Here is a 27092-nt window from a genome sequence, read left to right as displayed (position 1 = left end):
ACCGGGAAAAAAGATGGCGGCTGTTTACCGAAGTTGCGAGACCGAAACTTTATGAAAATGAATCTTAATATTTATCCATACATAAAGCGCACCGGGTTATAAGGCGCACTGTCAGCTTTTGAGAAAATTTGTGGTTTTTAGGTGCGCCTTATAGTGCGGAAAATACGGTACATTGTTTAATTTATTTGCTTGATCCATTCCATTAATTTAGTCCATAGATTAGCACCTTTATATTTATATTCTTATTTTACTGTTATATTTTTATTCTCATTGTTGCATTTTATTTTTATTCTTATTGTAATATTTTTCTATTTAGTTTCCATTTATGCCCCCATTATTTCCTTTTTACTTTTTAAATTCGATCTCAATTCTGTACACTGCTGCTGGAACTTTAATTTTCCTGAGGGAACTCTCCTGAAGGAATGAATAAAGTACTATCTATCCATCTATCCATCTATCCATCTATCCATCTATCCAGGCCCGGTCCTAACCAATCTGGCGCCCTAGGCAAGATTTTAGGTGGCGCCCCCCCACATCGGCAGTGAAGTGTATATACTCACAAGAAACCGAATAGCTTTGTCTTTGACCTTTTTTTTACTTAAAGAAAGCAAATTAACAATCAGAATAGGTATCAAGATAAAAAAAAAATGTGAATAAATAAATGAATGCAAAAAATAAAAAATGAATATATGAAATACAATATTTTTTACATACATATTGCTTAATTTACATTAATGATGTGCACTTTAACAACTAGGCTTACAACTATACCTAATATATAAAGGGGTGGAAAAGTGACTATTACCTGCAGGGCAAACATTAGCTAACCAGAAGGCAATAACAATGTAAACAAAAAACACCTGCTTAAAAGATCTAATACAAATGTCCCTGAGGAATGTAAGGTGGGAGTACTGTAATTACCTAACGTTATATTATTATTTTCCATAACAATTTAGCCCCCTCCACAATATTAACCCGACGTTAAAACAGAACTAGCTATTTATTGATTAGCAATTGCCGAATCATGTAACATTAGCTTAATGCTAAAAAGCCAGGTTACTATCACATTCTGTAACAGACAAATCATTTCATGTAGGCTAACGTTACCTACCTGCTACCTCTTGTCTTTTTCTCGTTTCTCCTCTTCTTCTTTTCTCTTATTTCTTCCCTGGGCACCTGACAGTTTTGGCCGTTTTGACATCTTGTGTTGATTTTTTGATGTGGTGACGTCCAAAAAGAGTCATGATACGGGAAGGGAGGGGGCGGGGGGGGGGGGGGGGGCGTAATGTTGTAACAAATAATATTTCTATTATATAGGCTTTACTTTGCATTTTAATTAACGTGGGATTATTTTTTGTATTTAGAAATAATAGTACCAACTTTTTTTTTTTTTTTTTTTTCTCCAACATTTGTGGCACTGGCGTGGCGCCCCCTGATGGACGGCGACCTTAGCATTTGCCTATACGGCCTATGCCACGGGCCGGCCCTGCATCTATCCATCTATCATCTATCCATCTATCCATCTATCCATCTATCTATCTATCTATCTATCTATCTATCTATCTATCTATCTATCTATCTATTAGCACATTTCTACAGACTGCAGGGTTCAAAGTTTAGGGAAAAAAGTAGCGGATTATAGTCCAGAAAATATGTTATAAGAAAATCCGAATCAAACGTGACACCAAGATTTTTAGGCAAACACAAATATTTTATTTTCAGCAACAATTCATCCTTCTGAGAACCAGCGTCCTCTGCAGTGGACGTTTGTCTTTTGCATTTTTCCGCCCGTAATTTGTAACCCACAGGAATTATACCAATAACGAATGTGATTACCAATATACAAACAGGACAATAGGAGATAACGAGGGCTGTCAAACAATTTGTGTTTTAAATGTTTAACAATGAAGTGGTTGCTGTGGATTCATTTTGACTCCATCCATCCATCCATCCATCCATCTTCTTCCGCTTATCCGAGGTCGGGTCGCGGGGGCAGCAGCTTAAGCAGGGAAGCCCAGACTTCCCTCTCCCCAGCCACTTCGTCCAGCTCCTCCCAGGGGATCCCGAGGCGTTCCCAGGCCAGCCGGGAGACATAGTCTTCCCAACGTGTCCTGGGTCTTCCCCGTGGCCTCCTACCGGTCGGACGTGCCCGAAACACCTTCCTAGGGAGGCGATCGGGTGGCATCCTGACCAGATGCCCGAACCACCTCATCTGGCTCCTCTCCATGTGGAGGAGCAGCGGCTTTACTTTGAGTTCCCCCCGAATGACAGAGCTTCTCACCCTATCTCTAAGGGAGAGCCCCGCCACTCGGCGGAGGAAACTCATTTCGGCCGCTTGTACCCGTGATCTTGTCCTTTCGGTCATGACCCAAAGCTCATGACCATAGGTGAGGATGGGAACGTAGATCGACCGGTAAATCGAGAGCTTTGCCTTCCGGCTCAGCTCCTTCTTCACCACAACGGATCGATACAGCGTCCACATTACTGAAGACGCCGCACCGATCCGCCTGTCGATCTCACGATCCACTCTTCCCCCACTCGTGAACAAGACTCCGAGGTACTTGAACTCCTCCACTTGGGGCAAGATCTCCTCCCCAACCCGGAGATGGCACTCCACCCTTTTCCGGGAGAGAACCATGGACTCGGACTTGGAGGTGCTGATTCCCATCCCAGTCGCTTCACACTCGGCTGCGAACCGATCCAGCGAGAGCTGAAGATCTTGGCCAGATGAAGCCATCAGGACCACATCATCTGCAAATAGCAGAGACCTAATCCTGCAGCCACCAAACCAGATCCCCTCAACGCCCTGACTGCGTCTAGAAATTCTGTTCATAAAAGTTATGAACAGAATCGGTGACAAAAGGCAGCCTTGGCGGAGTCCAACCCTCACTGGAAACGTGTCCGACTTACTACCGGCAATGCGAACCAAGCTCTGGCACTGATCATACAGGGAGCGAACTGCCACAATCAGACAGTCCGTTACCCCATACTCTCTGAGCACTCCCCACAGGACTTCCCGGGGTACACGGTCGAATGCCTTCTCCAAGTCCACAAAGCACATGTAGACTGGTTGGGCAAACTCCCATGCACCCTCAAGGACCCTGCCGAGAGTATAGAGCTGGTCCACAGTTCCACGACCAGGACGAAAACCACACTGTTCCTCCTGAATCCGAGGTTCGACTATCCGGTGTAGCCTCCTCTCCAGTACACCTGAATAGACCTTACCGGGAAGGCTGAGGAGTGTGATCCCACGATAGTTGGAACACACCCTCCGGTTCCCCTTCTTAAAGAGAGGAACCACCACCCTGGTCTGCCAATCCAGAGGTACCGCCCCCGATGTCCACGTGATGTTGCAGAGTCTTGTCAACCAAGACAGCCCCACAACATCCAGAGCCTTAAGGAACTCCGGGCGGATCTCATCCACCCCCGGGGCCTTGCCACCGAGGAGCTTTTTAACTACCTCGGCAACCTCAGCCCCAGAAATAGGAGAGCCCACCACAGATTCCCCAGGCCCTGCTTCCTCATAGGAAGACGTGCTGGTACAGCCCGAAGAGGCAACGTGGGTCCCCCCTCCAATGGGCTCACCACCCATAGCAGGGGCCATAGAGGTCGGGTGCAGTGTGAGCTGGGCGGCAGCCGAGGACAGGGCGCTTGGCGGTCCGATCCTCGGCTACATAAGCTGGCTCTTGGGACGTGGAACGTCACTTCGCTGGGGGGGAAGGAGCCTGAGCTAGTGCGTGAGGTGGAGAAGTTCCGGCTAGATATAGTCGGACTCACTTCGACGCACAGCAAGGGCTCTGGAACCACTTCTCTTGATAGGGGCTGGACTCTCTTCCACTCTGGCGTTGCCGGCAGTGAGAGGCGACGAGCTGGGGTGGCAATTCTTGTTGCCCCTCGGCTCAAAGCCTGCACGTTGGAGTTCAACCCGGTGGACGAGAGGGTAGCTTCCCTCCGCCTTCGGGTGGAGGGACGGGTCCTGACTGTTGTTTGCGTTTACGCGCCAAACGGCAGCTCAGAGTACCCACCCTTTTTGGATTCACTCGAGGGAGTACTGGAGAGTGCTCCCCCGGGTGATTCCCTCGTTCTACTGGGGGACTTCAACGCTCATGTTGGCAGCGACAGTGAAACCTGGAGAGGTGTAATTGGGAATAATGGCCGCCCGGATCTGAACCCGAGTGGTGTTCTGTTATTGGACTTTTGTGCTCGTCACAGATTGTCGATAACAAACACCATGTTCAAACATAAGGGTGTCCATATGTGCACTTGGCACCAGGACACCCTAGGCCGCAGTTCCATGATCGACTTTGTAGTTGTGTCATCGGATTTGCGGTCTCATGTTTTGGACACTCGGGTGAAGAGAGGGCCGGAGCTTTCTACCGATCACCACCTGGTGGTGAGTTGGCTGCGATGGTGGGGGAGGATGCCGGACAGACCTGGCAGGCCCAAACGCATTGTGAGGGTTTGCTGGGAACGCCTGGCAGAGTCTCCTGTCAGAGAGAGTTTCAATTCCCACCTCCGGAAGAACTTTGAACATGTCACGAGGGAGGTGCTGGACATTGTGTCCGAGTGGACGATGTTCCGCGCCTCTATTGTCGAGGCGGCCGATTGGAGCTGTGGCCGCAAGGTAGTTGGTGCCTGTCGTGGCGGTAATCCTAGAACCCGTTGGTGGACGCCGGCGGTGAGGGATGCCGTCAGGCTGAAGAAGGAGTCCTATCGGGTTCTTTTGGCTCATGGGACTCCTGAGGCAGCAGACAGGTACCGACAGGCCAAGCGGCGTGCGGCTTCAGCGGTCGCGGAGGCAAAAACTCGGACATGGGAGGAGTTCCGTGAGGCCATGGAAAAAGACTTCCGGACGGCTTCGAAGCAATTCTGGACCACCATCCGCCGCCTCAGGAAGGGGAAGCAGTGCACTACCAACACCGTGTATGGTGGGGATGGTGTTCTGCTGACCTCGACTGCGGATGTTGTGGATCGGTGGAGGGAATTCTTCGAAGACCTCCTCATTTTGACTCATCACAATTAAATATGTCTATATCGCATTTCATTTTGCATGTGCAAAGAGAGCCATAAAGAAGGGCACGGAATGTGTTTATTCAGCATGTAAATCAGAGGTGTCAAAGTGGTTTTCACTGGCAGTTATGTTTGGCTTCTAACAGTCAATGCTATTATTACACCATTTGTTAATGCATTTTTAGTAGATTTAAAAAAAAAACTAAAATGTAAAAAAAAATATGGTAAGTTGCACTAATTTCACCTCAAATTGTAGTGTATATTACTGTAAATGTAGTGTATATTACTGTAAATGGAAAAACAGTACTGCTGTTTGTATGGTTAAAAAAAGGCAGTTCAGTTGCCAAAATTTGACTGTAAAATTTACATTAGATTTTTTACTATAAATGAAAAAAAAGTAAAAATTTTGGCACCTGAGCTGCCAGTTTGTTGTTGTTGTTTTTTTTGTTTTTTGTTTTTTACCGCAAATCAACAAGTGTATATTTTTGGGTGTATTACTGTAAATGTCAAAATGGCACCACAGTTTATTACAGTAAAAAAAAAGTACAGTTTTTTTAATTTTGAGAAAAATGCTGTAAAAACCTCAGTAAATTTCACAATTTGACCATGAAATCTATTGCTACTTTTACATTGCACACTTTGATGGATAACTTGCTTTGAAATCATTATTATTAGTATCTATTTCTATTTAAAAACGGTTTGAATGTTTGATCATATATAATTAGACAATATTTGAGTTAACATAATGTGCGATTACATGGAGTTCATATATATTTGTTCTCCCACAATAGAAAGAAAGAATACATTTAATAAGAAAAGTTATTGATACATGTTATTTCCAGGCTTTCCAGGGCCAAATAAAATGAAGTGGCGGGCCACATGTGGCCCCCGGGCCTTGACTTTGACACCTGTGATGTAAATGATAACTAAACAAACATTTATTCACACGAACATCAACCTGATACTCATTTTGTGTTATTAACGCACTATTTCAAGATAAATATGATGGAATTAATCCGCATTAACGTGTTCATTTTGAGAGCAATAAGACATAATGTGACAATATCAACAAAATAATACAATTATTCACTTTCATTTCATACACTTGTAAAAGTAGTAATACATTGCAATCAAGTCAACAGTTCAAAATAAGAGAACACAAGCAAAAATAGTTATTGGCTTTCAATCCAAATCTTTTACTTAGCTGAGATAGGCTCCAGCACCCCCGCCACCCTGAACGGGACAAACGGTAGAAAATGGATGGATGGATGGATGGACCCCAAACCCAACTTCCTTTGTCCAGTTACTCCCTGAGTTTGCAAACGATATAAAAACATATTTATAATGTAATAACAATGTAACAATATGAACACAATAAAATAACATTTCAAAATAAACATAGTGTAGAACGGTGAAATATCACGCCAGTATCCATCCAATACTCATACCATACTTGGTATCCATGTTGTCCATATTTGGAACAATTCGCCCACCTCTACGAATTAATTATTTTCTGTAAGAAAACATTTTGCGCCCCCCACTCTCCACCCAATATCATTTGTCAATAGAATTGTTATAAGTACACCTCTGCGTAACGTTGTATCCTTATCACCATTAAAGAAAACACAAAATCAATTTCGATCAACTTACAACAAAGAATAACTTTATTAACATTATTTTTTAGTCTCGAGAAAATATAAATTTTTATTACTATTGAAATTATTTATTTTTTTAAAGTGTCCTTATTTAAACTATAAACATTATTTTGACCGACTTGAACCATTAGTTACTAAAAAATATTATAAAATAATAATAAATTCAAATTGATCAGCAACGATAACTCAGGAGCACAATACAGCAGGGTTTCTTAACCACTGTGGGGCGGCCGTCGCCCCCTAGAGGGCCGCCCCACAGTGTTTCTTAACCATTGTGGGGCGGCCGTCGCCCCCTAGAGGGCTGCCACAAAATATCTGCTTCTCACCTGTGGTCGGTACGGGCCGCAGTGGTACTTACCGTATTTTCCGCACCATAAGGCGCCCTGGGTTATAAGCCGCGCCTTCAATGAACGGCATATTTCAAAACTTTGTCCACCTATAAGCCGCCCCGTGTTGTAAGCCGCATCTAACTGCGCTAAAGGAATGTCAAAAAAACAGTCAGATAGGTCAGTCAAACTTTAATAATATATAAAAACCAGCGTGATGTGGGCGCGCATGGAGTCGTATATCAACATGGACGGAGCTGCGTGAAAAAAGCCACCCGGCCTCTTCGCGTAAACTTCCCTTAACCACTCGCTCATCTTTTCTTCATCCATCCATCCCTTCGAGTTAGCTTTTATGATGACGCCGGCTGGAAAGGTCTCTTTTGGCAAGGTCTTCCTTTTGAATATCACCATGGGTGGAAGTTTCTGGCCATTAGCATGGCAAGCTAGAACCACAGTGAAGGATGACTTCTCATTCCCTGTGGTGCGAATATTCACCGTACGTGCTCCCGTTGTATCCACAGTGCGGTTCACAGGAATATCAAAAGTCAGTGGAACCTCGTCCATGTTGATAATGTTCTCTGGCCGGATCTTTTTTTCAGCTATCTTGTTTTTACAATATGCACGGAAAGTAGCCAGCTTTTCTTGAAAGTCTTTAGGCAGTTGCTGTGAAATAGTAGTCCGTGTGCGGATGGAGAGATTGCGTCTTTTCATGAACCGGAAACCTGTCGCTTAGTAGGAGTCATTTTGTGGTCTTTACAGATGTAAACACACAAAGGAAATGAAACGTAATATCCGCGCGCTTCTTCTTCTTCTACGTAGGTGGGTGGTTGCTTACAGTAGAAGAAGAAGCGCTTCCTGTTCTATGGGGGCGGGTGCTTACCTTGGCGGTTGCTTGCGTAGAAGAAGAAGCACTTCCTCTTCTACGGGGAAAAAAGATGGCGGCTGTTTACCGTAGTTGCGAGACCGAAACTTTATGAAAATGAATCTTAATATTAATCCATATATAAAGCGCACCGGGTTATAAACCGCACTGTCAGCTTTTGAGTAAATTTGTGGTTTTTAGGTGCGGCTAATAGTGCGGAAAATACGGTAGTTGTAATACACCTTTCCACCACTTGTGGCAGTAATGACAATCTCAAACAAACGGAAGACGTCTGCAGCTAAAATCATCGAGAAGTTTCTCCAGTGCAAAAATTATGACTAAAGTAGTGAATCTGTATTGTCATTTGAACTTTAATTGTATTGACAGTTTAGTCCAGAAACATATATATTATTGTTTTTTTATTATTCATTTAGTGAGAATGTATTTATTTTAACAGTGTAATTGTGTGTAAATTTATTTTTCATCCGTTTTAATGAGTGTATTCAATCACTATTTATTTTTGGAATCAGTCTGACCTAAGCCTTGATAAAAAAAAAAAAAATGCTTTCATATCATTTGACAAGGTTTATTCTACATTTATTATATATAGTTATTGAATACCATTCAAATAAAATGATTCAATCATTTTTTTAAGAAACATATTTAGTTAGAATGTGATGCACTGCATAATTGTATGTACATTTATTATTTATGTGTTCTTTCTTTTGCAGTATATTTGATTAGTCTTTATTTTTAGGTTATTATTTTGAAGTCTATTTTGGTCAACTGTAAGTAAGTTAAAAATATTAATTAGATCCTTTTCAAATGAAGATTACTCAAGATGACTAATTGAGTGTTAATATTTGAGTGGGCCCCGGGGCCCTCTGTAGTGGAAAGGTTGGTATATAACCGTCAAAATAAAAGGTGACTAAGACAATCAGTTAGCATTGTGTTGGCTTGGAAGGCTAGCAGGTGTTAGATGGAGCGCCACTCACCTGCGTGGTCGGGTGTGGTCAGTGTGTCGTGGCGGCGGATGCAAAAGTAAAGCGCGGCCGTGGTAAATCTCAGCGTGTCAAACAAAAGCGTCGCTGACTCGCCGTTTCTTTGCATTCCCCTCGCCACCTTCTGGCGGCCATGTTTGTGTAGTGTCAGGTTTCAAGCGGGAGGCTGACAAGCGTAGGCGGGCGCCCGCGTCGCGTCGACCCCTTCACTTCGCCGCCGTGCGCACCGGTGACTCTCGGGTCGGAGGTCGCGGGGTCAAGTGTGTGACCTCGCTGGCAGCCCATTATTTTACACTCTCTTTGCTGAAACGCTAACCATCGAGAGCTTTGGTTGCTATGACGACACTGTGTCATGGCACCCTCCTGCTGCTGTATGTACATCACACACACACACACACACACACACACACACACACACACACACACACACACACACACACACACACACACACACACACACACACTCTTGTGTTTGTTACCTTCCTGCCTCCCTCTTTAGGACCAGCCTTTCTAGATATATAGAGAAGTGTATTTACAACATTAATAATATATACATACTATGCACATATAAAAAGGTAAGCTTTTAGTTAATTATTATTATTTTATTTTTTTGTTTGTAATTGGTTTTTAATCTTCATTATTTACTTCAAATTATTACAGTATGTCTCTGTATACATATTTATTTTATTTGTTTTATTAATTTTGGCGAAAGGGGGCGCATTTCAATTTCTTACACACACTTGTTATTTCATATGTTGACCAGAGGGGGAGCACTTTTAAAAGCGACAATTATAGAAATCCCTCCTTTTTGGGAGCACCCTCATGTTGATAGATGTCACCACAAATGAGACATTGTCTATTAGATGCAATGTTATTGATGTATGTCATCACTTGTTCACACCTCCTCATATGGAAGATACTTTTCCTTCTTCATGTCTCAAGAAGGACAGCAAAACAAGAACACACACACACACACATTCTTGTATGTGTTACCTTCTTGAGACCTGCCTCCCTCTTTAGGACCAGCCTTTCTAGATATATAAAGAAGTGTATTACAACATTAATAATATATACATACTATGCACATATAAAAAAGGTCAGCTTTTAGTTCTTTTGTTTTTTTCTGAATTTTTGGTTTGTAATTGGTTTTTAATCTTCATTATTTACTTCAAGTTATTACAGTATGTCTCTGTATACATATTTATTTTATTTGTTTTATTAATTTTGGCTAAAGGGGGTGCATTTCAATTTCTTGCACACACTTGTTATTTCATATGTTGACCAGAGGGGGAGCACTTTTAAAAGCAACAATGATAAAAATCCCTCCTTTTTGGGAGCACCCTCATGTTGATAGATGTCACCACAAATGAGACATTGTCTATTAGATGCAATGTTATTGATTTATGTCATCACTTGTTCACACCTCCTCATATGGAAGATACTTTTCCTCCTTCATGTCTCAAGAAGGACAGCAAAACAAGAACACACACACACACATTCTTGTATGTGTTACCTTCTTGAGACCTGAGAAAAATGCCTCCCTCTTTAGGACCAGCCTTTCTAGATATATAAAGAAGTGTATTTACGACATTAATAATATATACATACTATGCACATATAAAAAAGGTCAGCTTTTAGTTCTTTTGTTTTTTTCTGAATTTTTGGTTTGTAATTGGTTTTTAATCTTAATTATTTACTTCAAATTATTACAGTATGTCTCTGTATACATATTTATTTTATTTGTTTTATTAATTTTGGCGAAAGGGGGCGCATTTCAATTTCTTACACACACTTGTTATTTCATATGTTGACCAGAGGGGGAGTACTTTTAAAAGCGACAATGATGAAAATCCCTCCTTTTTGGGAGCACCCTCATGTTGATAGATGTCACCACAAATGAGACATTGTCTATTAGATGCAATGTTATTGATTTATGTCATCACTTGTTCACACCTCCTCATATGGAAGATACTTTTCCTCCTTCATGTCTCAAGAAGGACAGCAAAACAAGAACACACACACACACACACATTCTTGTATGTGTTACCGTCTTGAGACCTCTGAAAATGCCTCCCTCTTTAGGACCAGCCTTTCTAGATATATAAAGAAGTGTATTTACGACATTAATAATATATACATACTATGCACATTTTAGTTAATCTGTTTTTGTTGAATTTTTGGTTTGTAATTGGTTTGTAATCTTCATTATTTACTTCAAGTTATTACAGTATGTCTCTATATACATGTTTATTTTATTTGTTTTATTAATTTTGGCTAAAAGGGGCGCATTTACATTTCTTACACACACTTGTTATTTCATATGTTGACCGGAGGGGGAGCACTTTTAAAAGCAACAATGATAAAAATCCCTCCTTTTTGGGACCACCCTCATGTTGATAGATGTCACCACAAATGAGACATTGTCTATTAGATGCAATGTTATTGATTTATGTCATCACCTCCTCATATGGAAGATACTTTTCCTCCTTCATGTCTCAAGAAGGATAGAAACACACACACACACACACACACACACACAGAGTTAAAGCAGAACAAGACAACCCGCCCCCCCCCTCATTGGACCAAATCAACACTCATCAACATGTAGTCCACTTTGACCCCGCCCCCCCCAGGCACTCAAGCGAGACCCCCCCCCCCCCCCATCCCCCCTTTAGCAAACCCCAGGCGCACCAAGCAGGGTGCCCCCATCACCCAACCACCCCACCCGCCATACTACCCCCCACTCTCAGCACACATCTTGCTACGCTTTCAGCTCTCATTCAGCTCTTACACACACACACACACACACACACACACACACACACACACACACACACACACACACACACACACACACACACACACACACACATTTCACATCACGCCGCATTAAAGTCATAAAATACTTTCTCCTTTCCACTTGCATCAGATATTCACACTCTACTGGCTGTGTGTGTGTGTGTGTGTGTGTGTGTGTGTGTGTGTGTGTGTGTGTGTGTGTGTGTGTGTGTGTGTGTGTGTGTGTGTGTGTGTGTGTGTGTGTGTCTGCTTAGTGCTCAGTGGCTAACGGTATGTAAGATTAGTTTAGACATAGGGCCTGATCTACTAAAGGTTTGCGTGCGCTAAAACACGTGCAAACTCCACAGCACACGCAAAAGTGATAAATAAGAGAAATAAATAAGACGCGCGATCCATTTTGCGTCTCTGTCCTCATTAATATGCAAAATATATGCTGATCGTCAAAACGCCCGCAACACTGGGGAGAGAAGATGCAAATATCCTGACTTGGATTTAATTGGATCAAACACTCTTCACCCTTTTGAGAAGAACGCGCAGACTGACGCAGTTGGACGTATTGTCACTTCAGCAACATCCTTTTATGATTTCATAGCTGCTGGGTGACTCGAGGGGCTGATTAAAACTAATGAAATGTATGCGTTTTATTGTAATTTATTTTCTTTTTTTTTAATGGCGTTTGTTTTTTTTCACAGAAAATATTACAGTGCCGTATTTTTCGGACTATAAGTGGCCGTTTTTTTCATAGTTTGGCCGGGGGTGCGACTTATACTCAGGAGCGACTTATGTGTGAAATGATGAACACATGATAATATTATTGATCTCATTCACGTAAGAGACTAGACCAGGAGTCGGCAACCCGCGGCTCTAGAGCCGCATGCGGCTCTTTAGCGCCGCCCTAGTGGCTCTCTGGAGCTTTTTCAAAAATGTATGAAAAATGGAAAAAGATGAGGGGAAAAAAAATATTTCTTTGTTTTAATATGGTTTCTGTAGGAGGACAAACATGACACAAACCTCCCCAATTGTCATAAATCCCACTGTTTATATTAAACATGCTTCACTGATTCGAGTATTTGGCGAGCACTGTTTTGTCCTACTAATTTTGGCGGTCCTTGAACTCACCGTACTTTGTTTACATGTATAACTTTCTAGGACGTGTTTTATGCCACTTCTTTTTCTGTCTCATTTTGTCCACAAGACTTTTTACGTTGTGCATGAATGCACTAAGGTGAGTTTTGTTGATGTTATTGACTTGTGTGGAGTGCTAATCAGACATATTTGGTCACTGCATGACTGCAAGCTAATCGATGCTAACATGCTATTTAGGCTAGCTATATGTACATATTGCATCATTATGCCTCATTTGTAGCTATATTTGAGCTCCTTTAGTTTCCTTTAGGTCATCTTTTTTCAATTTATATCTCATGACACACTATCTGTATGTAATATGGCTTCTAATTTTTTTGCGGCTCCAGACAGATTTGTTTTTGTATTTTTGGTCCAATATGGCTCTTTCAACATTTTGGGTTGCCGACCCCTGGCATAGACACTTATGTGTGAAATGATTCAAATAATATTATTGATTTCATTCACATAAGAGACTAGACGTATAAGATTTCATGGGATTTAGCGACAGATTGTTTGGTAAACGTATAGCATGTTCTATATGTTATAGTTATTTGAATGACTCTTACCATAATATGTTACGTTAACATACCAGTTGGTTATTTATGCCTCATATAACGTACACTTATTCAGCCTGTTGTTCACTATTCTTTATTTATTTTAAATTGCCTTTCAAATGTCTATTCTTGCTGTTGGCTTTTATCAAATGCATTTCCCCAACAAATGCCACTTATACTCCAGTGCGACTTATATATGTTTTTTTTCCTTCTTTGTTGTGCATTTTCGGCCGGTGCGACTTATACTCCGGAAAATACGGTACTTATATCCTATATTTAAAAAAAACTTCTTTAAGTATACATTTTTACTGAGCCAAAACACTGCCAGTAATATTTGGACATTGTTGTATTGGCACCGAAACAAGTTTTGGTGACAAATAAATAAAAAGCATGTTTAACACATATAGTTAATAAGTTAAAGGTGTTTAAAGATAATACAAAGTATGTTTAACACATATAGTTAATATTGTTAATAAGTTAGAGGTGTTTAATGGTAATACAAAGCATGTTTAACACATATAGTTAATAAGCTAAAGGTGTTTAAAGATAATACAAGCATGTTTAACACATATAGTTAATAAGTTAAAGGTGTTTAAAGATAATACAAGCATGTTTAACAATTAGTTAATAAGTCAAAGCTGTTTAAACATAATACAAGCATGTTTAACACATAATTAAATATTGTTAATAAGTTGAAGGTGTTTAAAGAAAAAATCTGATTTTTGGTGGATATTTTTTTGAGCCATGAAGTGTTTTTCCATGCCAATATTCATATTTTTGTACCCTTTTAATTTTTTTTCTGGGTTCCAAAGGTTTTTATGCTCGACTTTTTTGTTCGATTTCGCTTCTTTGTATTACAGTTTCAAACTAATGGCAGTTTTTTGGCTTGGGGGGCGGGGCTTACAACAAGTTTACCCAAAAAGCAGCTTTACTAGATTTGGACTTGCAAGAAGACTGCAACTTTTTCTACAATATACTTTTTTTTCCTTCTCGATACCAAATCTTACTGGCATGGTTTTTTGTGTCTTAGACTTAGACAAACTTTAATGATCCACAAGGGAGATTGTTCAACACAGTAACTCAGTTACAATTAAGGCTGAAACGACGCGTCGACGTAGTCGACGTCATCGGTTACGTACATACGTCGACGCCGTTTTTGTGCGTCGGCGCGTCGCATATTTACGTCACACTACTTTACTGTCATGGCGGAGCGCAAAGCAGACGATGCGAGCGAGGGGAAAAAAGCACGCCAAAAGTCGTCAAAAGTGTGGGAGTATTTCAATAAACGGCCTAATAACGTTGTTGTATGCACACTGTGTCGAGCGGAAATGGCCTATCATAGCAGCACAACGGCTATGAACGAACATTTGAAAAGAAAACCCCCGACAGCGTTCTTGCCATCACCATCAACAAGTCAATCGTCCGCGTGCGTATACGTTGTCATTATTACACAAAAACATGAATGTGTCATTTGTATCTGCGTTGTAAATTCATAAACTAAAGCACCGTTTCGCTCTGAGAGGCGCGTTTGGCGTGCCTGTTCAGTGTTTACAAAGACGCGCTCCTCTTTAACGCTGTGGAGAGGCGGCGGCGGCGAGCGAGCGGCGAGGCGGGGCGCGCCGGGAGCGACGCCGCAATCGTGCCCAGGTGCGCGATCCGCGCAGTTGGAAGAGAAAAGACTTTGTGTAAAATTAAAAGATTGTAAACCTGGCAAAGCCGTCTGGCGTTCAGTCTGTCGGTCCTGAAAGAACCCCACGGCACAAGACGTGTCACAAACGCTAACGTTAATTAGTTGTGCAAATACCTTTTACAACATTAACAGTTACATATACTATGTACAAACCAACAATTAACTTTCACTTTAATCATACTATCATTGTTGTGTTATTAAGCAAAATAAGCAATACTTTTACTTTTGTTGAAATGTTTACACTGTACACTTTTTTGTATTGGATGTTTAGCTTTATTTTTGCACATTTTAGCAAATAAGCAATACTTTTACTTTTGTTGAAATGTTTACACTTGTTACAGAATATTTCCGTTTTGCACTTTTTTGTATTGGATGTTTATCTTTATTTTTGCACATTTTAAAGCAAAATAAGCAATACTTTTACTTTTGAAATGCTTATACTATTCCAGAATATTAAGATTTGCACTGGATGTTTACTTTTATATTTGCACATTAAAAAGCAAATAAGCTACTTTTAATTTTGTTAAATGTTAAAAGTTTTAAATGTTTACATTGTTACAGAATATTTTGTCATGTTGTTGTCAATGTTGACTGAGTGGCCATACTTTTTTTTTTGTAAATAAAAGCCATGCCTTTTGAAAAAACTGGCCTACATTTATTTTTTCCTCTTCATTTTAAATTTAAAAAAAAATCGGTAAAAGGAAAAATAATCTATAGATTAATCGAAAAAATAATCTATAGATTAACCGAAAAAATAATCTATAGATTAATCGATAGAAAAATAATCGTTAGCTGCAGCCCTAGCTCAGTTACAATGATGGAAAGTGTAAGGGTGGAAAGGACAATGCAGGTATAAATAGACTAATATAGCGATAAAAAAATCTAACATATATACATAATATGTGTAGAGAATAATATATATACAGATATATTATCTTCAGCACATAAGTGCAGCCTCCCTCCCAGCGGCAAGAAAAAAAGTGGTGTCATGGTAGATGCACGACTGCTTCTAAAATGCCCATAAAAAGTGGTAGATGTCTCCTGCTTTTTGTAAAACACCACAGGTAGGAGGACCATGATGACATGTATGAGCAGTAAATGAGTGTCTCCATGGTGATGCCTTGTATAGTACAAGCAAAATGCTCATTTAAATAAGGCCTTCTGCCCCACCTTTTAATTGCACACGCCCACTAATAGTGAATGCTATTTTATAGATTGCACATGCGTGTTTAGCGCGTGGTGTTATAGTAAATCAGGTGGATAAGAGTGGATTTATAGCTGCAGATAGCGCCACCCAGTCCCTTTTTCTTTTCTCTTGACAGTGTAAAAAGAGGAGAGATGATTTCCAATGTAAGGAAGATATGTGCAGGACCCAGCTGGAAACAAAGTGACAAACTGGTCAAACTGGGAGTCTTGTGTGTGTGTGTGGAAACAAAGTGTCAAACTGGGAGTCTTGTGCGTGTGTGGTCGTCAAGGCGGACGGCGCCAAGATGGCGGACATTAAAGCAGTCGGGAGGCACAGCCTTTTTAATTGCGCTGGTGTGATGTTGTTCCTGGGTCTGGGATCGTCCGCTGGGCCGCTGCGGAACGTTCCAGAGGGCGTCAGAGCTGACAGCGTTCATGTTTTTTTCATCGGGTGTCGCGTCCCAATCCTCCCATGTCGTTAGCGGCGCCCGGCAGGATCCTTCAGCGCCGGCCTAATGAACTCCACTGTGGCGCCGTGCTCTCGCCTCGTTATCCGCCTCAAGGTGTCACATTAAAACACCCCCCTCCCCCCCTCACCCCCCTTTATTGACGTGTGTGACTTCCTGCTTGTTAATGAGCAGCTGACCGTGATATTTGAACCTCTTCGTGCTTATCTTTGCGACACAGCGTGCGGCTAATGGAGCTTATTTACTTTTTTTTAGTTGTCATGGAAACACGGCCTTTCCAGTATAACTCCACCCCCTTCATGTTCACCAGACACGTCATGTGGCGCCATGATAATATGTCCTCATGTGGCGTCATGATGATGTCACGCCACAGTGGAATCATGATGATGTCATGTTGTCATGGTGGCTGTCATGTCTTTGTAATCATGTTTTGTTTGGCTATGTTCTGTTGGGTTTTTGGACACTTTTAGTTCCTGTTTTTTCACTCCCGTTTTGTTTCCATGACGACCATTAGTTTTCACCTGTTTCACGTTTTGGACTCACGCACCTGTTGTCACTAATGAAGAGACTATTTAAGCCGATAGTTGCCAGGTATTCAGCCTGGCGACATTACCTCTGATACTTCTGCTACCATAGTTCATGCTGATCCTTTCACGTCATAGTAAGTGTCTTTTTGGTTTCATGTTCATAGTTTCTGCCTTTGTGCGAGTTTTGTTTTCTTAGCCAAGTTTGTTCTCCGCCTTGTGCGCGCCTTTTGTTTGTTCCTTTTTTGAGTCAAAGATTAAACATGTATTTACCTGCACGCCATGTCCAGTCAAGTTGTTTTGCATCTCGGGAAAACACTCCATGCAGTTTACTGCACCATAGTCCACGTCGTGACAGATGTTGGTGTCATGTTGTTGTCATGTTGTTGTCATGGTGGTGTCATGATAATGTCATGATGTCATGGTGGAATCATGATGATGTCATGGTGGAATCATGATGTCACATCACGGTGGAATCATGATGATGTCATGTTGTCACGGTGGAATCATGATGATGTCATGTTGTCATGGTGGAATCATGATGATGTCATGGTGGAATCATGATGATGTCATGTTGTCATGCTGGCTTCATGTTAATGTCATGGTGGAATCATGTTGATGTCATGTTGTCATGGTGGCGTCATAGTAATGTCATGTTGTCATGGTGGAATCATGATGATGTCATGTTGTCATGGTGGAATCATGTTGATGTCATGTTGTCATGGTGGTGTCATAGTAATGTCATGGTGGAATAATGATGATGTCATGTTGTCATGATGTCATGTTGTCATGGTGGCGTCATTTAATGTCATGTTGTCATGGTGGAATCATGATGATGTCATGTTGTCATGGTGGAATCATGATGTTGTCATGGTGGAATCATGATGATGTCATGGTGGAATCATGTTAATGTCATGTTGTCATGGTGGAATCATGATGATGTCATGTTGTCATGGTGGAATCATGATGATGTCATGTTGTCATGGTGGAATCATGTTGATGTCATGTTGTCATGGTGGCGTCATAGTAATGTCATGTTGTCATGGTGGAATCATGATGATGTCATGTTGTCATGCTGGCGTCATGTTAATGTCATGTTGTCATGGTGGAATCATGATGATGTCATGTTGTCATGGTTGAATCATGATGATGTCATGTTGTCATGGTTGAATCATGATGATGTCATGTTGGAATCATGATGATGTCATGTTGTCATGGTGGTGTCATGATAATGTCATGATGTCATGGTGGAATCATGATGATGTCATGGTGGAATCATGATGATGTCACGTCACGGTGGAATCATGATGATGTCATGTTGTCACGGTGGAATCATGATGATGTCATGTTGTCACGGTGGGATCATGATGATGTCATGGTGGAATCATGATGATGTCATGTTGTCATGGTGGAATCATGATGATGTCATGTTGTCATGCTGGCGTCATGTTAATGTCATGTTGTCATGGTGGAATCATGACGTTGTCATGGTGGAATCATGTTGATGTCATGTTGTCATGGTGGCGTCATAGTAATGTCATGGTGGAATCATGATGATGTCATGTTGTCATGATGTCATGTTGTCATGCTGGCGTCATTTAATGTCATGTTGTCATGGTGGAATCATGATGATGTCATGTTGTCATGGTGGAATCATGATGATGTCATGGTGGAATCATGATGATGTCACGTCACGGTGGAATCATGATGATGTCATGTTGTCACGGTGGAATCATGATGATGTCATGTTGTCACGGTGGGATCATGATGATGTCATGGTGGAATCATGATGATGTCATGTTGTCATGGTGGAATCATGATGATGTCATGTTGTCATGCTGGCGTCATGTTAATGTCATGTTGTCATGGTGGAATCATGACGTTGTCATGGTGGAATCATGTTGATGTCATGTTGTCATGGTGGCGTCATAGTAATGTCATGTTGTCATGGTGGAATCATGACGATGTCATGGTGGAATCATGTTGATGTCATGTTGTCATGGTGGCGTCATAGTAATGTCATGTTGTCATGGTGGAATCATGATGATGTCATGTTGTCATGATGTCATGTTGTCATGCTGGCGTCATTTAATGTCATGTTGTCATGGTGGAATCATGATGATGTCATGTTGTCATGGTGGAATCATGATGATGTCATGGTGGAATCATGTTAATGTCACGTTGTCATGGTGGAATCATGATGATGTCATGGTGGAATCATGTTGATGTCATGTTGTCATGGTGGAATCATGATGATGTCATGTTGTCATGATGTCATGTTGTCATGCTGGCGTCATGTTAATGTCATGTTGTCATGGTGGAATCATGATGATGTCATGTTGTCATGATGTCATGTTGTCATGCTGGCGTCATGTTAATGTCATGTTGTCATGGTGGAATCATGATGTCATGTTGTCATGGTGGAATCATGATGATGTCATGCTGGAATCATGTTGATGTCATGTTGTCATGATTGCATCAGGATGATGTCATGTTGTCATGGTGACGTCAGTATGCCACGTCGTGTCATGATGATGATGTCACAATGATATCAGGAAGATGTCATGACGATTGCTTGATGATGTCATGATGGCGTCATGACATCAGTGTGGTGTCATTGTGGCGTCATGATGGCGTCACTATGATAGCGTGATGTCACGATGATAATCGCAGTGTGTGGTCATGATGATGTGATAGTCGTGTCAAGAAGATGACATCAGAATGAGCTCATTAAAGTCACATGACCGAGTGTAAGTAGGAGTTCATTAAAGGTATTGTTGTTAGGAGCCTCAGGAAAACTCACGGTGGACTTGTGGGGGCGTGGCCAATGTGTTAATGTGTTACATACGACCATTTGAGAGAAACAAAGAGCTGAGGGGTGTGGCCTTCACGCGGTCACAAAGGGTGCACTTCCTGTTTCCTCTCGCGTTGACTTTCATCTCAAAACACTTTCATGTTTCCACTTCCTGTTTACGTTTCCATTGTTAATACTTCCTGTTCCATTTCAGTCCTTCCAAGCACGTTGATGTAGTAGTTGTGGTCCAAATGTGCAAGTTGTCAGTCCCAGGTGTCCATCACTTCTTCATGTCATCTGACTGACTATCTTTGTGTTGTTATGTCATCTGACTGACTATCATTGTGTTGTTATGTCATCTGACTGACTATCTTTGTGTTGTTATGTCATCTGACTGACTATCTTTGTGTTGTTATGTCATCTGACTGACTATCTTTGTGTTGTTATGTCATCTGACTGACTATCTTTGTGTTGTTATGTCATCTGACTGACTATCTTTGTGTTGTTATGTCATCTGACTGACTATCTTTGTGTTGTTATGTCATCTGACTGACTATCTTTGTGTTGTTATGTCATCTGACTGACTATCTTTGTGTTGTTATGTCATCTGACTGACTATCTTTGTGTTGTTATGTCATCTGACTGACTATCTTTGTGTTGTTATGTCATCTGACTGACTATCTTTGTGTTGTTATGTCATCTGACTGACTATCTTTGTGTTGTTATGTCATCTGACTGACTATCTTTGTGTTGTTATGTCATCTGACTGACTATCTTTGTGTTGTTATGTCATCTGACTGACTATCTTTGTGTTGTTATGTCATCTGACTGACTATCTTTGTGTTGTTATGTCATCTGACTGACTATCTTTGTGTTGTTATGTCATCTGACTGACTATCTTTGTGTTGTTATGTCATCTGACTGACTATCTTTGTGTTGTTATGTCATCTGACTGACTATCTTTGTGTTGTTATGTCATCTGACTGACTATCTTTGTGTTGTTATGTCATCTAACTGACTATCTTTGTGTTGTTATGTCATCTGACTGACTATCTTTGTGTTGTTATGTCATCTGACTGACTATCTTTGTGTTGCCAAACAAGTTCATCATTGATGCAAACAAAAACCTTCATTTATTTGTTGTCCTATTAATTATGGAGGTTCCTTCATCGTGCCTGTCTTGCTTTTTCTCCCTTTTTCGGGGACTATGTCTTCCTGCGAGGGGCGGTCTTTATGTTTGCGAGCCACATTATATCTACTCTCTGACCCTAATAGGACCACCTAATGACCTTCTTGTCCTTGTCTGCCCATGCAGTGGGTCACTAGGTCATGTGATGCGTGTCCATATTTCTTGTTTTGGGGGGCGCAGCAAAGACTACACTTTCTAAATATCGTGGTCAGTAGAGTTGTTTTTATTTTAGAGGGTCGACCCGATAAGTGAGGGCCACAGACTGAACAATTAAAGGATGTGGAGGCCATTTTGGCAGTTTTCGCCTTCCAAACCAGTACAGTATATAGATTTTCTTTTTCAAAGAACTAGAAGATTCGATGCCAAAGTCGAACTGAAATGCTAAGAGTTAGCCTCAGGTAACAAAATATATGGGGAAAAAAATTGCTAAAAGAAACAACAAGCTGGCATGCTAACAGTACAATGCTAACATGCTAACCGTTAGCATTAATGAAACACCAAAATATTTACACTGAGGTCTATTCCTGCTAAATTAGCTAAAACAAAATGCTAACTGAACATGTGTCAAATACCAAAATATACTACTTTGTACCTGAAAAATAGATCACATGCTAGCATGCTGACATTAGCATGAATTAAGTACCAAAACGTGACTGAGGTGTACGTATACTTGGCGTTGTCTCCATACCAATATTTTGGTACTGGTACCAAAATGTATCTAGTTACTTTTCGATACTTTTCTAAATTAAGGGCACCACAAAAATGTCATTATGGGCTTTATTTGAACATAAAATCTTACGTTACATTAAACATATGTTTATTATTGCAAATCAAGAACAATTTTGTCCTTAAATAAGTATGCAAACAAAGACTCCTAATTAGTCTGCAGTAACATATTGTGTCATTTATACACCTATTATTTTCTACACATTACGAGGGACAAACTGTAAAAAATGGATTATTAATCTACTTGTTCATTTACTGTTAATATCTGCTTATTTTCTCTTTTAACATGTTCTATCTACACTTCTGTTAAAATGTAATAATCACTTATTCTTCTCTTCTTTCATACTTGACATTAGTTTTGGATGATACCACACATTTAGGTATGGATACGATACCAAGTAGTTACAGGATCATACAGTCCTCATGTGTCCAGGTATACATATTTCCTGAGTTTATAAACATAATATACTTTTTTTTTTAAAAAGGGAAAAATATTTTTTGATGATAAAAAATATTGATTGTTGTTTGGACTAGACACACTCTTGTACTTGGTATCATTACAGTGGTACTTGGTATCATTACAGCAGTACTTGGTATCATTACAGCGGTACTTGGTATCATTACAGCGGTACTTGGTATCATTACAGTGGTACTTTACTAGTAGCAGTAACCCTAATGTTTACCTACAGAATTAGCTTAATAAAAAAAGAAGGTTACCATATTTTCCGCACCATAAGGCGCCCTGGGTTATAAGCCGCGCCTTCAATGAACGGCATATTTCAAAACTTTGTCCACCTATAAGCCGCCCCGTGTTATAAGCCGCATCTAACTGCGCTAAAGGAATGTCAAAAAAACAGTCAGATAGGTCAGTCAAACTTTAATAATATATTAAAAACCAGCGTGATGTGGGCGCGCATGGAGTCGTATATCAACATGGACGGAGCTGCGTGAAAAAAGCCACCCGGCCTCTTCGCGTAAACTTCCCTTAACCACTCGCTCATCTTTTCTTCATCCATCCATCCCTTCGAGTTAGCTTTTATGATGACGCCGGCTGGAAAGGTCTCTTTTGGCAAGGTCTTCCTTTTGAATATCACCATGGGTGGAAGTTTCTGGCCATTAGCATGGCAAGCTAGAACCACAGTGAAGGATGACTTCTCATTCCCTGTGGTGCGAATATTCACCGTACGTGCTCCCGTTGTATCCACAGTGCGGTTCACAGGAATATCAAAAGTCAGTGGAACCTCGTCCATGTTGATAATGTTCTCTGGCCGGATCTTTTTTTCAGCTGTCTTGTTTTTACAATATGCACGGAAAGTAGCCAGCTTTTCTTGAAAGTCTTTAGGCAGTTGCTGTGAAATAGTAGTCCGTGTGCGGATGGAGAGATTGCGTCTTTTCATGAACCGGAAACCTGTCGCTTAGTAGGAGCCATTTTGTGGTCTTTACAGATGTAAACACACAAAGGAAATGAAACGTAATATCCGCGCGCTTCTTCTTCTTCTATGCGGGCAGGTGGTTGCTTACAGTAGAAGAAGAAGCGCTTCCTGTTCTATGGGGGCGGGTGCTTACCTTGGCGGTTGCTTGCGTAGAAGAAGAAGCACTTCCTCTTCTACGGGGAAAAAAGATGGCGGCTGTTTACCGTAGTTGCGAGACCGAAACTTTATGAAAATGAATCTTAATATTAATCCATATATAAAGCGCACCGGGTTATAAGCCGCACTGTCAGCTTTTGAGTAAATTTGTGGTTTTTATGTGCGGCTAATAGTGCGGAAAATACGGTATTCGTCAAGTAACAAAATATTTGAGGTATGTTTGCAAAATTAGCAAAAAAAAAAGCTAGCATGCTAATATTAGAATGCTAATGATTGTGCTGCAGGACGTTAACAATTAGTAGCTTGTTAATTAACATGACTGTTAATTAATGTGGAGCAGCGGCACAAGTGGGGGTAGGTTCAAGCGTGCTGGGATGCTGCTGATTAATTATGCTAATGAGGGATTAATTACTGCCATTAATGACTTCATCACAGTGACTTGGCTAAAGCTAACCGCTAACACTAGTCCTGTGTCGCTGCCTTTACCCACACTGGGGTCAGAGGTCACGGGGGAGAAAAAGCGCATGATGGTGCCAGTGACCTTTGACCTCTCCCTGTTTTGTCAGTGCTGAGCATCCGTGGCCCTCAGGAGGAGGACCCCCCCGACACCCAGCTCATGAGGCTGGACAACATGCTGCTGGCAGAGGGCGTGTCCGGGCCGGACAAGGGCGGGGTCTCGGTGGCGGCCGCTGCGGCGGCGGCGGCGGCGGCGGGGAGCGGAGTCGCCACCGACAACTCCGTGGAACACTCGGACTACCGAGCCAAGCTGACTCAGATCCGACAGATCTACCACACCGAGCTGGAGAAGTACGAACAGGTGAGCTGATGACGTCTACGCTCTTGGGACTTTTTGTTGACTTTTTTATATATGTGTGTGTGTTCATGTGTGTGTGTTCATGTGTGTGTGTGTGTAGGCGTGCAGCGAGTTCACGAGCCACGTGATGAACCTGCTGAGGGAGCAGTCGCGCACCAGGCCCATCTCGGCCAAGGAGATCGAGCGCATGGTGACCATCATCCATCGCAAGTTCAACTCCATCCAGATGCAACTCAAGCAGAGCACGTGTGAAGCTGTCATGATCCTGCGCTCACGCTTCCTGGACGCCAGGTGTGTCGCCGGTCTCCATACCAACATCTATTTCCATACCACAAAAAAATGTCATTATTGTAACAACACATGTTAGTGTACATGAAACATATGTTTATTATTGTCATTTAGTCCTTAAATAAAATAGTGACAACTTGTCTTTTAGTAGTAAGTAGAGATGCGCGGATAGGCAATTTATTTCATCCGCAACCGCGTCAGAAAGTCGTCAACCATCCGCCATCCACCCGATGTAACGTTTGATCAGAACTGCATCCGCCCGCCATCCGCCCGCACCCGCCCGAAGTTTTATTTACGGAGGCAATAATTGAGCATGGACTTCCAATCGCACTGGCTGATCACATGGGACAGTTAAATGTTTGTAATGCAACCTTTAAAAATCATTACGCGGTGATCGCGGTCCCAAAAATAAACTTTTCTTGCATGATAATGTCCAGAAAAATTCGCTTTATATTACTATGGAGTCCTTTTAACGAATGAGTTTGATGGTTTATCACAAACCTTAAATGAAAGAAGTCCTTTCTTCTCCTGCGCTTTGGCCTTGCTTCGTGTTTGGTGCGCAATCCTGTCGGCTGAATTTCACAGCACGACATACTGTTAAAAGTGTTTATACTATTTATGCTTTCAAGTCCAAGTTGAAGAAATCTTGTTAAATGTTGACAGCATAACTACCAAAATACAGAAGTATGTCCTTAATATTTTTGCAGTGCTATTTCTGTTGAAAAGTTCAAATGATTACATTAGAGATGTGATGTGCCACTTTTCAAGTGTCTGACGGCTTAAATTAATTTTCATTAATTTTTCATATTTTGAATTCTTTTGAAAGGCTTACAAAAAAAACTACATTTGAATTGTAATTCCATGCTATTGACAGGACTATTAATTTTAATGAAGTTAGCTTACCATGTTTACAGTATGATAATTGTGATAGAAATGTGAATTTTAGGCACAGAATATTTTTTACAATTGAACAAGGCAGTAGATTATACAAGCTTGGACAGAAAGTTAATAATGACACCAATTTTTTTTTTTATGGAATTGTTTAGTACTGTTTTACCATTTGTTTACTGTAAAAAGTGTTTATACTTTCAATGAACAAATTGAAGTCTTGTGAAAGGTTGACAGGATAACTGGCATTAACTGTCAAAATAATTTCAAACTATTGAAGTTAGCTTACAGAATAAACATGTCAATCAACCCATATGATTTTTGCTGTAATATTTTTGTTTTGAAAAGTCACTGTGACTGATAGAAAAGTGATGGTTTTAGCAACATTTTAACCTGTCTGAATGCTAATAATCATTTTGCGTCGGGGGGCGAAGCCCTGAACCCTCCACCAGGACTTTGTCCTGGACCTACCGGGGCCTTGGACCCTTGGACCCTGGCTACTAGGTTTTTCTGATTTCAAAAGTTGGCAGGTATGGTGAGGTTATAAAGCTTTTGCCTGTTAAAGAAAGGAGACTGATCCAATGCAGCACAGACTTTTGCGTGCCACGCTGTCACGACCCAGACGCACACCAGTGCGCAATCATATGGGAGCCGCGCTGAGCGCACCTCCAAGCGCGTCTCGCTGCCGGCGACGGCCAGGTATGGGCCCACGCTCCAGCGCCATCCATTTTCAGGGCTAGTTGATTCGGCAGGTGGGTTGTTACACACTCCTTAGCGGGTTCCGACTTCCATGGCCACCGTCCTGCTCTCTATATAAACCAGGGTGAGCCCCACCCCTTTCGTGAGCGAACTGCGCGCGGAGTGACCCCTGTTACGCGCCCCCGGCCACGGGGGTGGCGGGCAGGTAAGCTGCTTACCTGCTGCGCGTGACGCCGGCCGCGGCGAAGGCGGACGAGGCGGGGTGTCGGTGCGGTGGGCGCGGTAGTGACCCTGGACGTGCGTCGGGCCCTTCTCGCGGATCGCCTCAGCTACGGCTCCCGGTGGGGCCCTCTCGGGGGAAGGGGCCTCGGTCCCGGACCCCGGCGAGGCGTCCCTTCTCCGCTCCGTAAAAGTGTCCATCTCTTCTTTTTTTCTTCTTCTGTTGTGGCATATGCTGCAGGTGCCTGCTCGTTTTTCGTATGTGGGTAACAACATTTAACTATGTATATATATTTACCAATTGGTTTAACTGCCACCCGCAAAAAAAAAAAAAAAAAAAAAAAAATATATCTAATTAATCCGCCCGACCCGACCCGCACGCGGATAAAATCTTATTTTTTTTAATTTCATCCGCCCGATCCGCGGATAATCCGCGGACTCCGCGGTTGTGCCCGCAAACCGCGCATCTCTAGTAGTAAGTAAACAAACAAAGACTCCTAATTAGTCGTATGCAGTAACATATTGTGTCATTTATTATTTTATACACATTATGAGGGACAAACTCATACTTGCCAACCCTCCCGGATTTTCCGGGAGACTCCCGAAATTCAGCGCCTCTCCCGAAAACCTCCCGGGACAAATATTCTCCCGAAAATCTCCCGAAATTCAGGCGGAGCTGGAGGCCACA

The 27092-nt window shown here is 41.7% G+C and overlaps 1 protein-coding gene across 2 annotated transcripts in view; it reads left to right on the top strand.

Annotated features, from left to right (window-relative positions):
• LOC133618020 (pre-B-cell leukemia transcription factor 1-like) overlaps positions 1–27092 on the top strand; it is a 59395-nt gene that overhangs the window by 7162 nt on the left and 25141 nt on the right. For both annotated transcript variants that reach the window (XM_061978477.1, XM_061978476.1), the window contains exons 3-4: positions 24063–24313; positions 24411–24601. In XM_061978477.1, the coding sequence (XP_061834461.1) occupies positions 24063–24313; positions 24411–24601 (442 nt within the window). The remainder of the gene's footprint in view (positions 1–24062; positions 24314–24410; positions 24602–27092) is intronic.

The sequence above is a fragment of the Nerophis lumbriciformis genome, linkage group LG18 (genome assembly GCF_033978685.3).
Source record: "Nerophis lumbriciformis linkage group LG18, RoL_Nlum_v2.1, whole genome shotgun sequence".
In the NCBI taxonomy this organism is placed as follows: Eukaryota; Metazoa; Chordata; class Actinopteri; order Syngnathiformes; family Syngnathidae; genus Nerophis; species Nerophis lumbriciformis.
The sequence above is the reverse complement of the archived record's forward strand: the minus strand, read 5'-3'. Positions and strand labels throughout refer to the sequence as shown.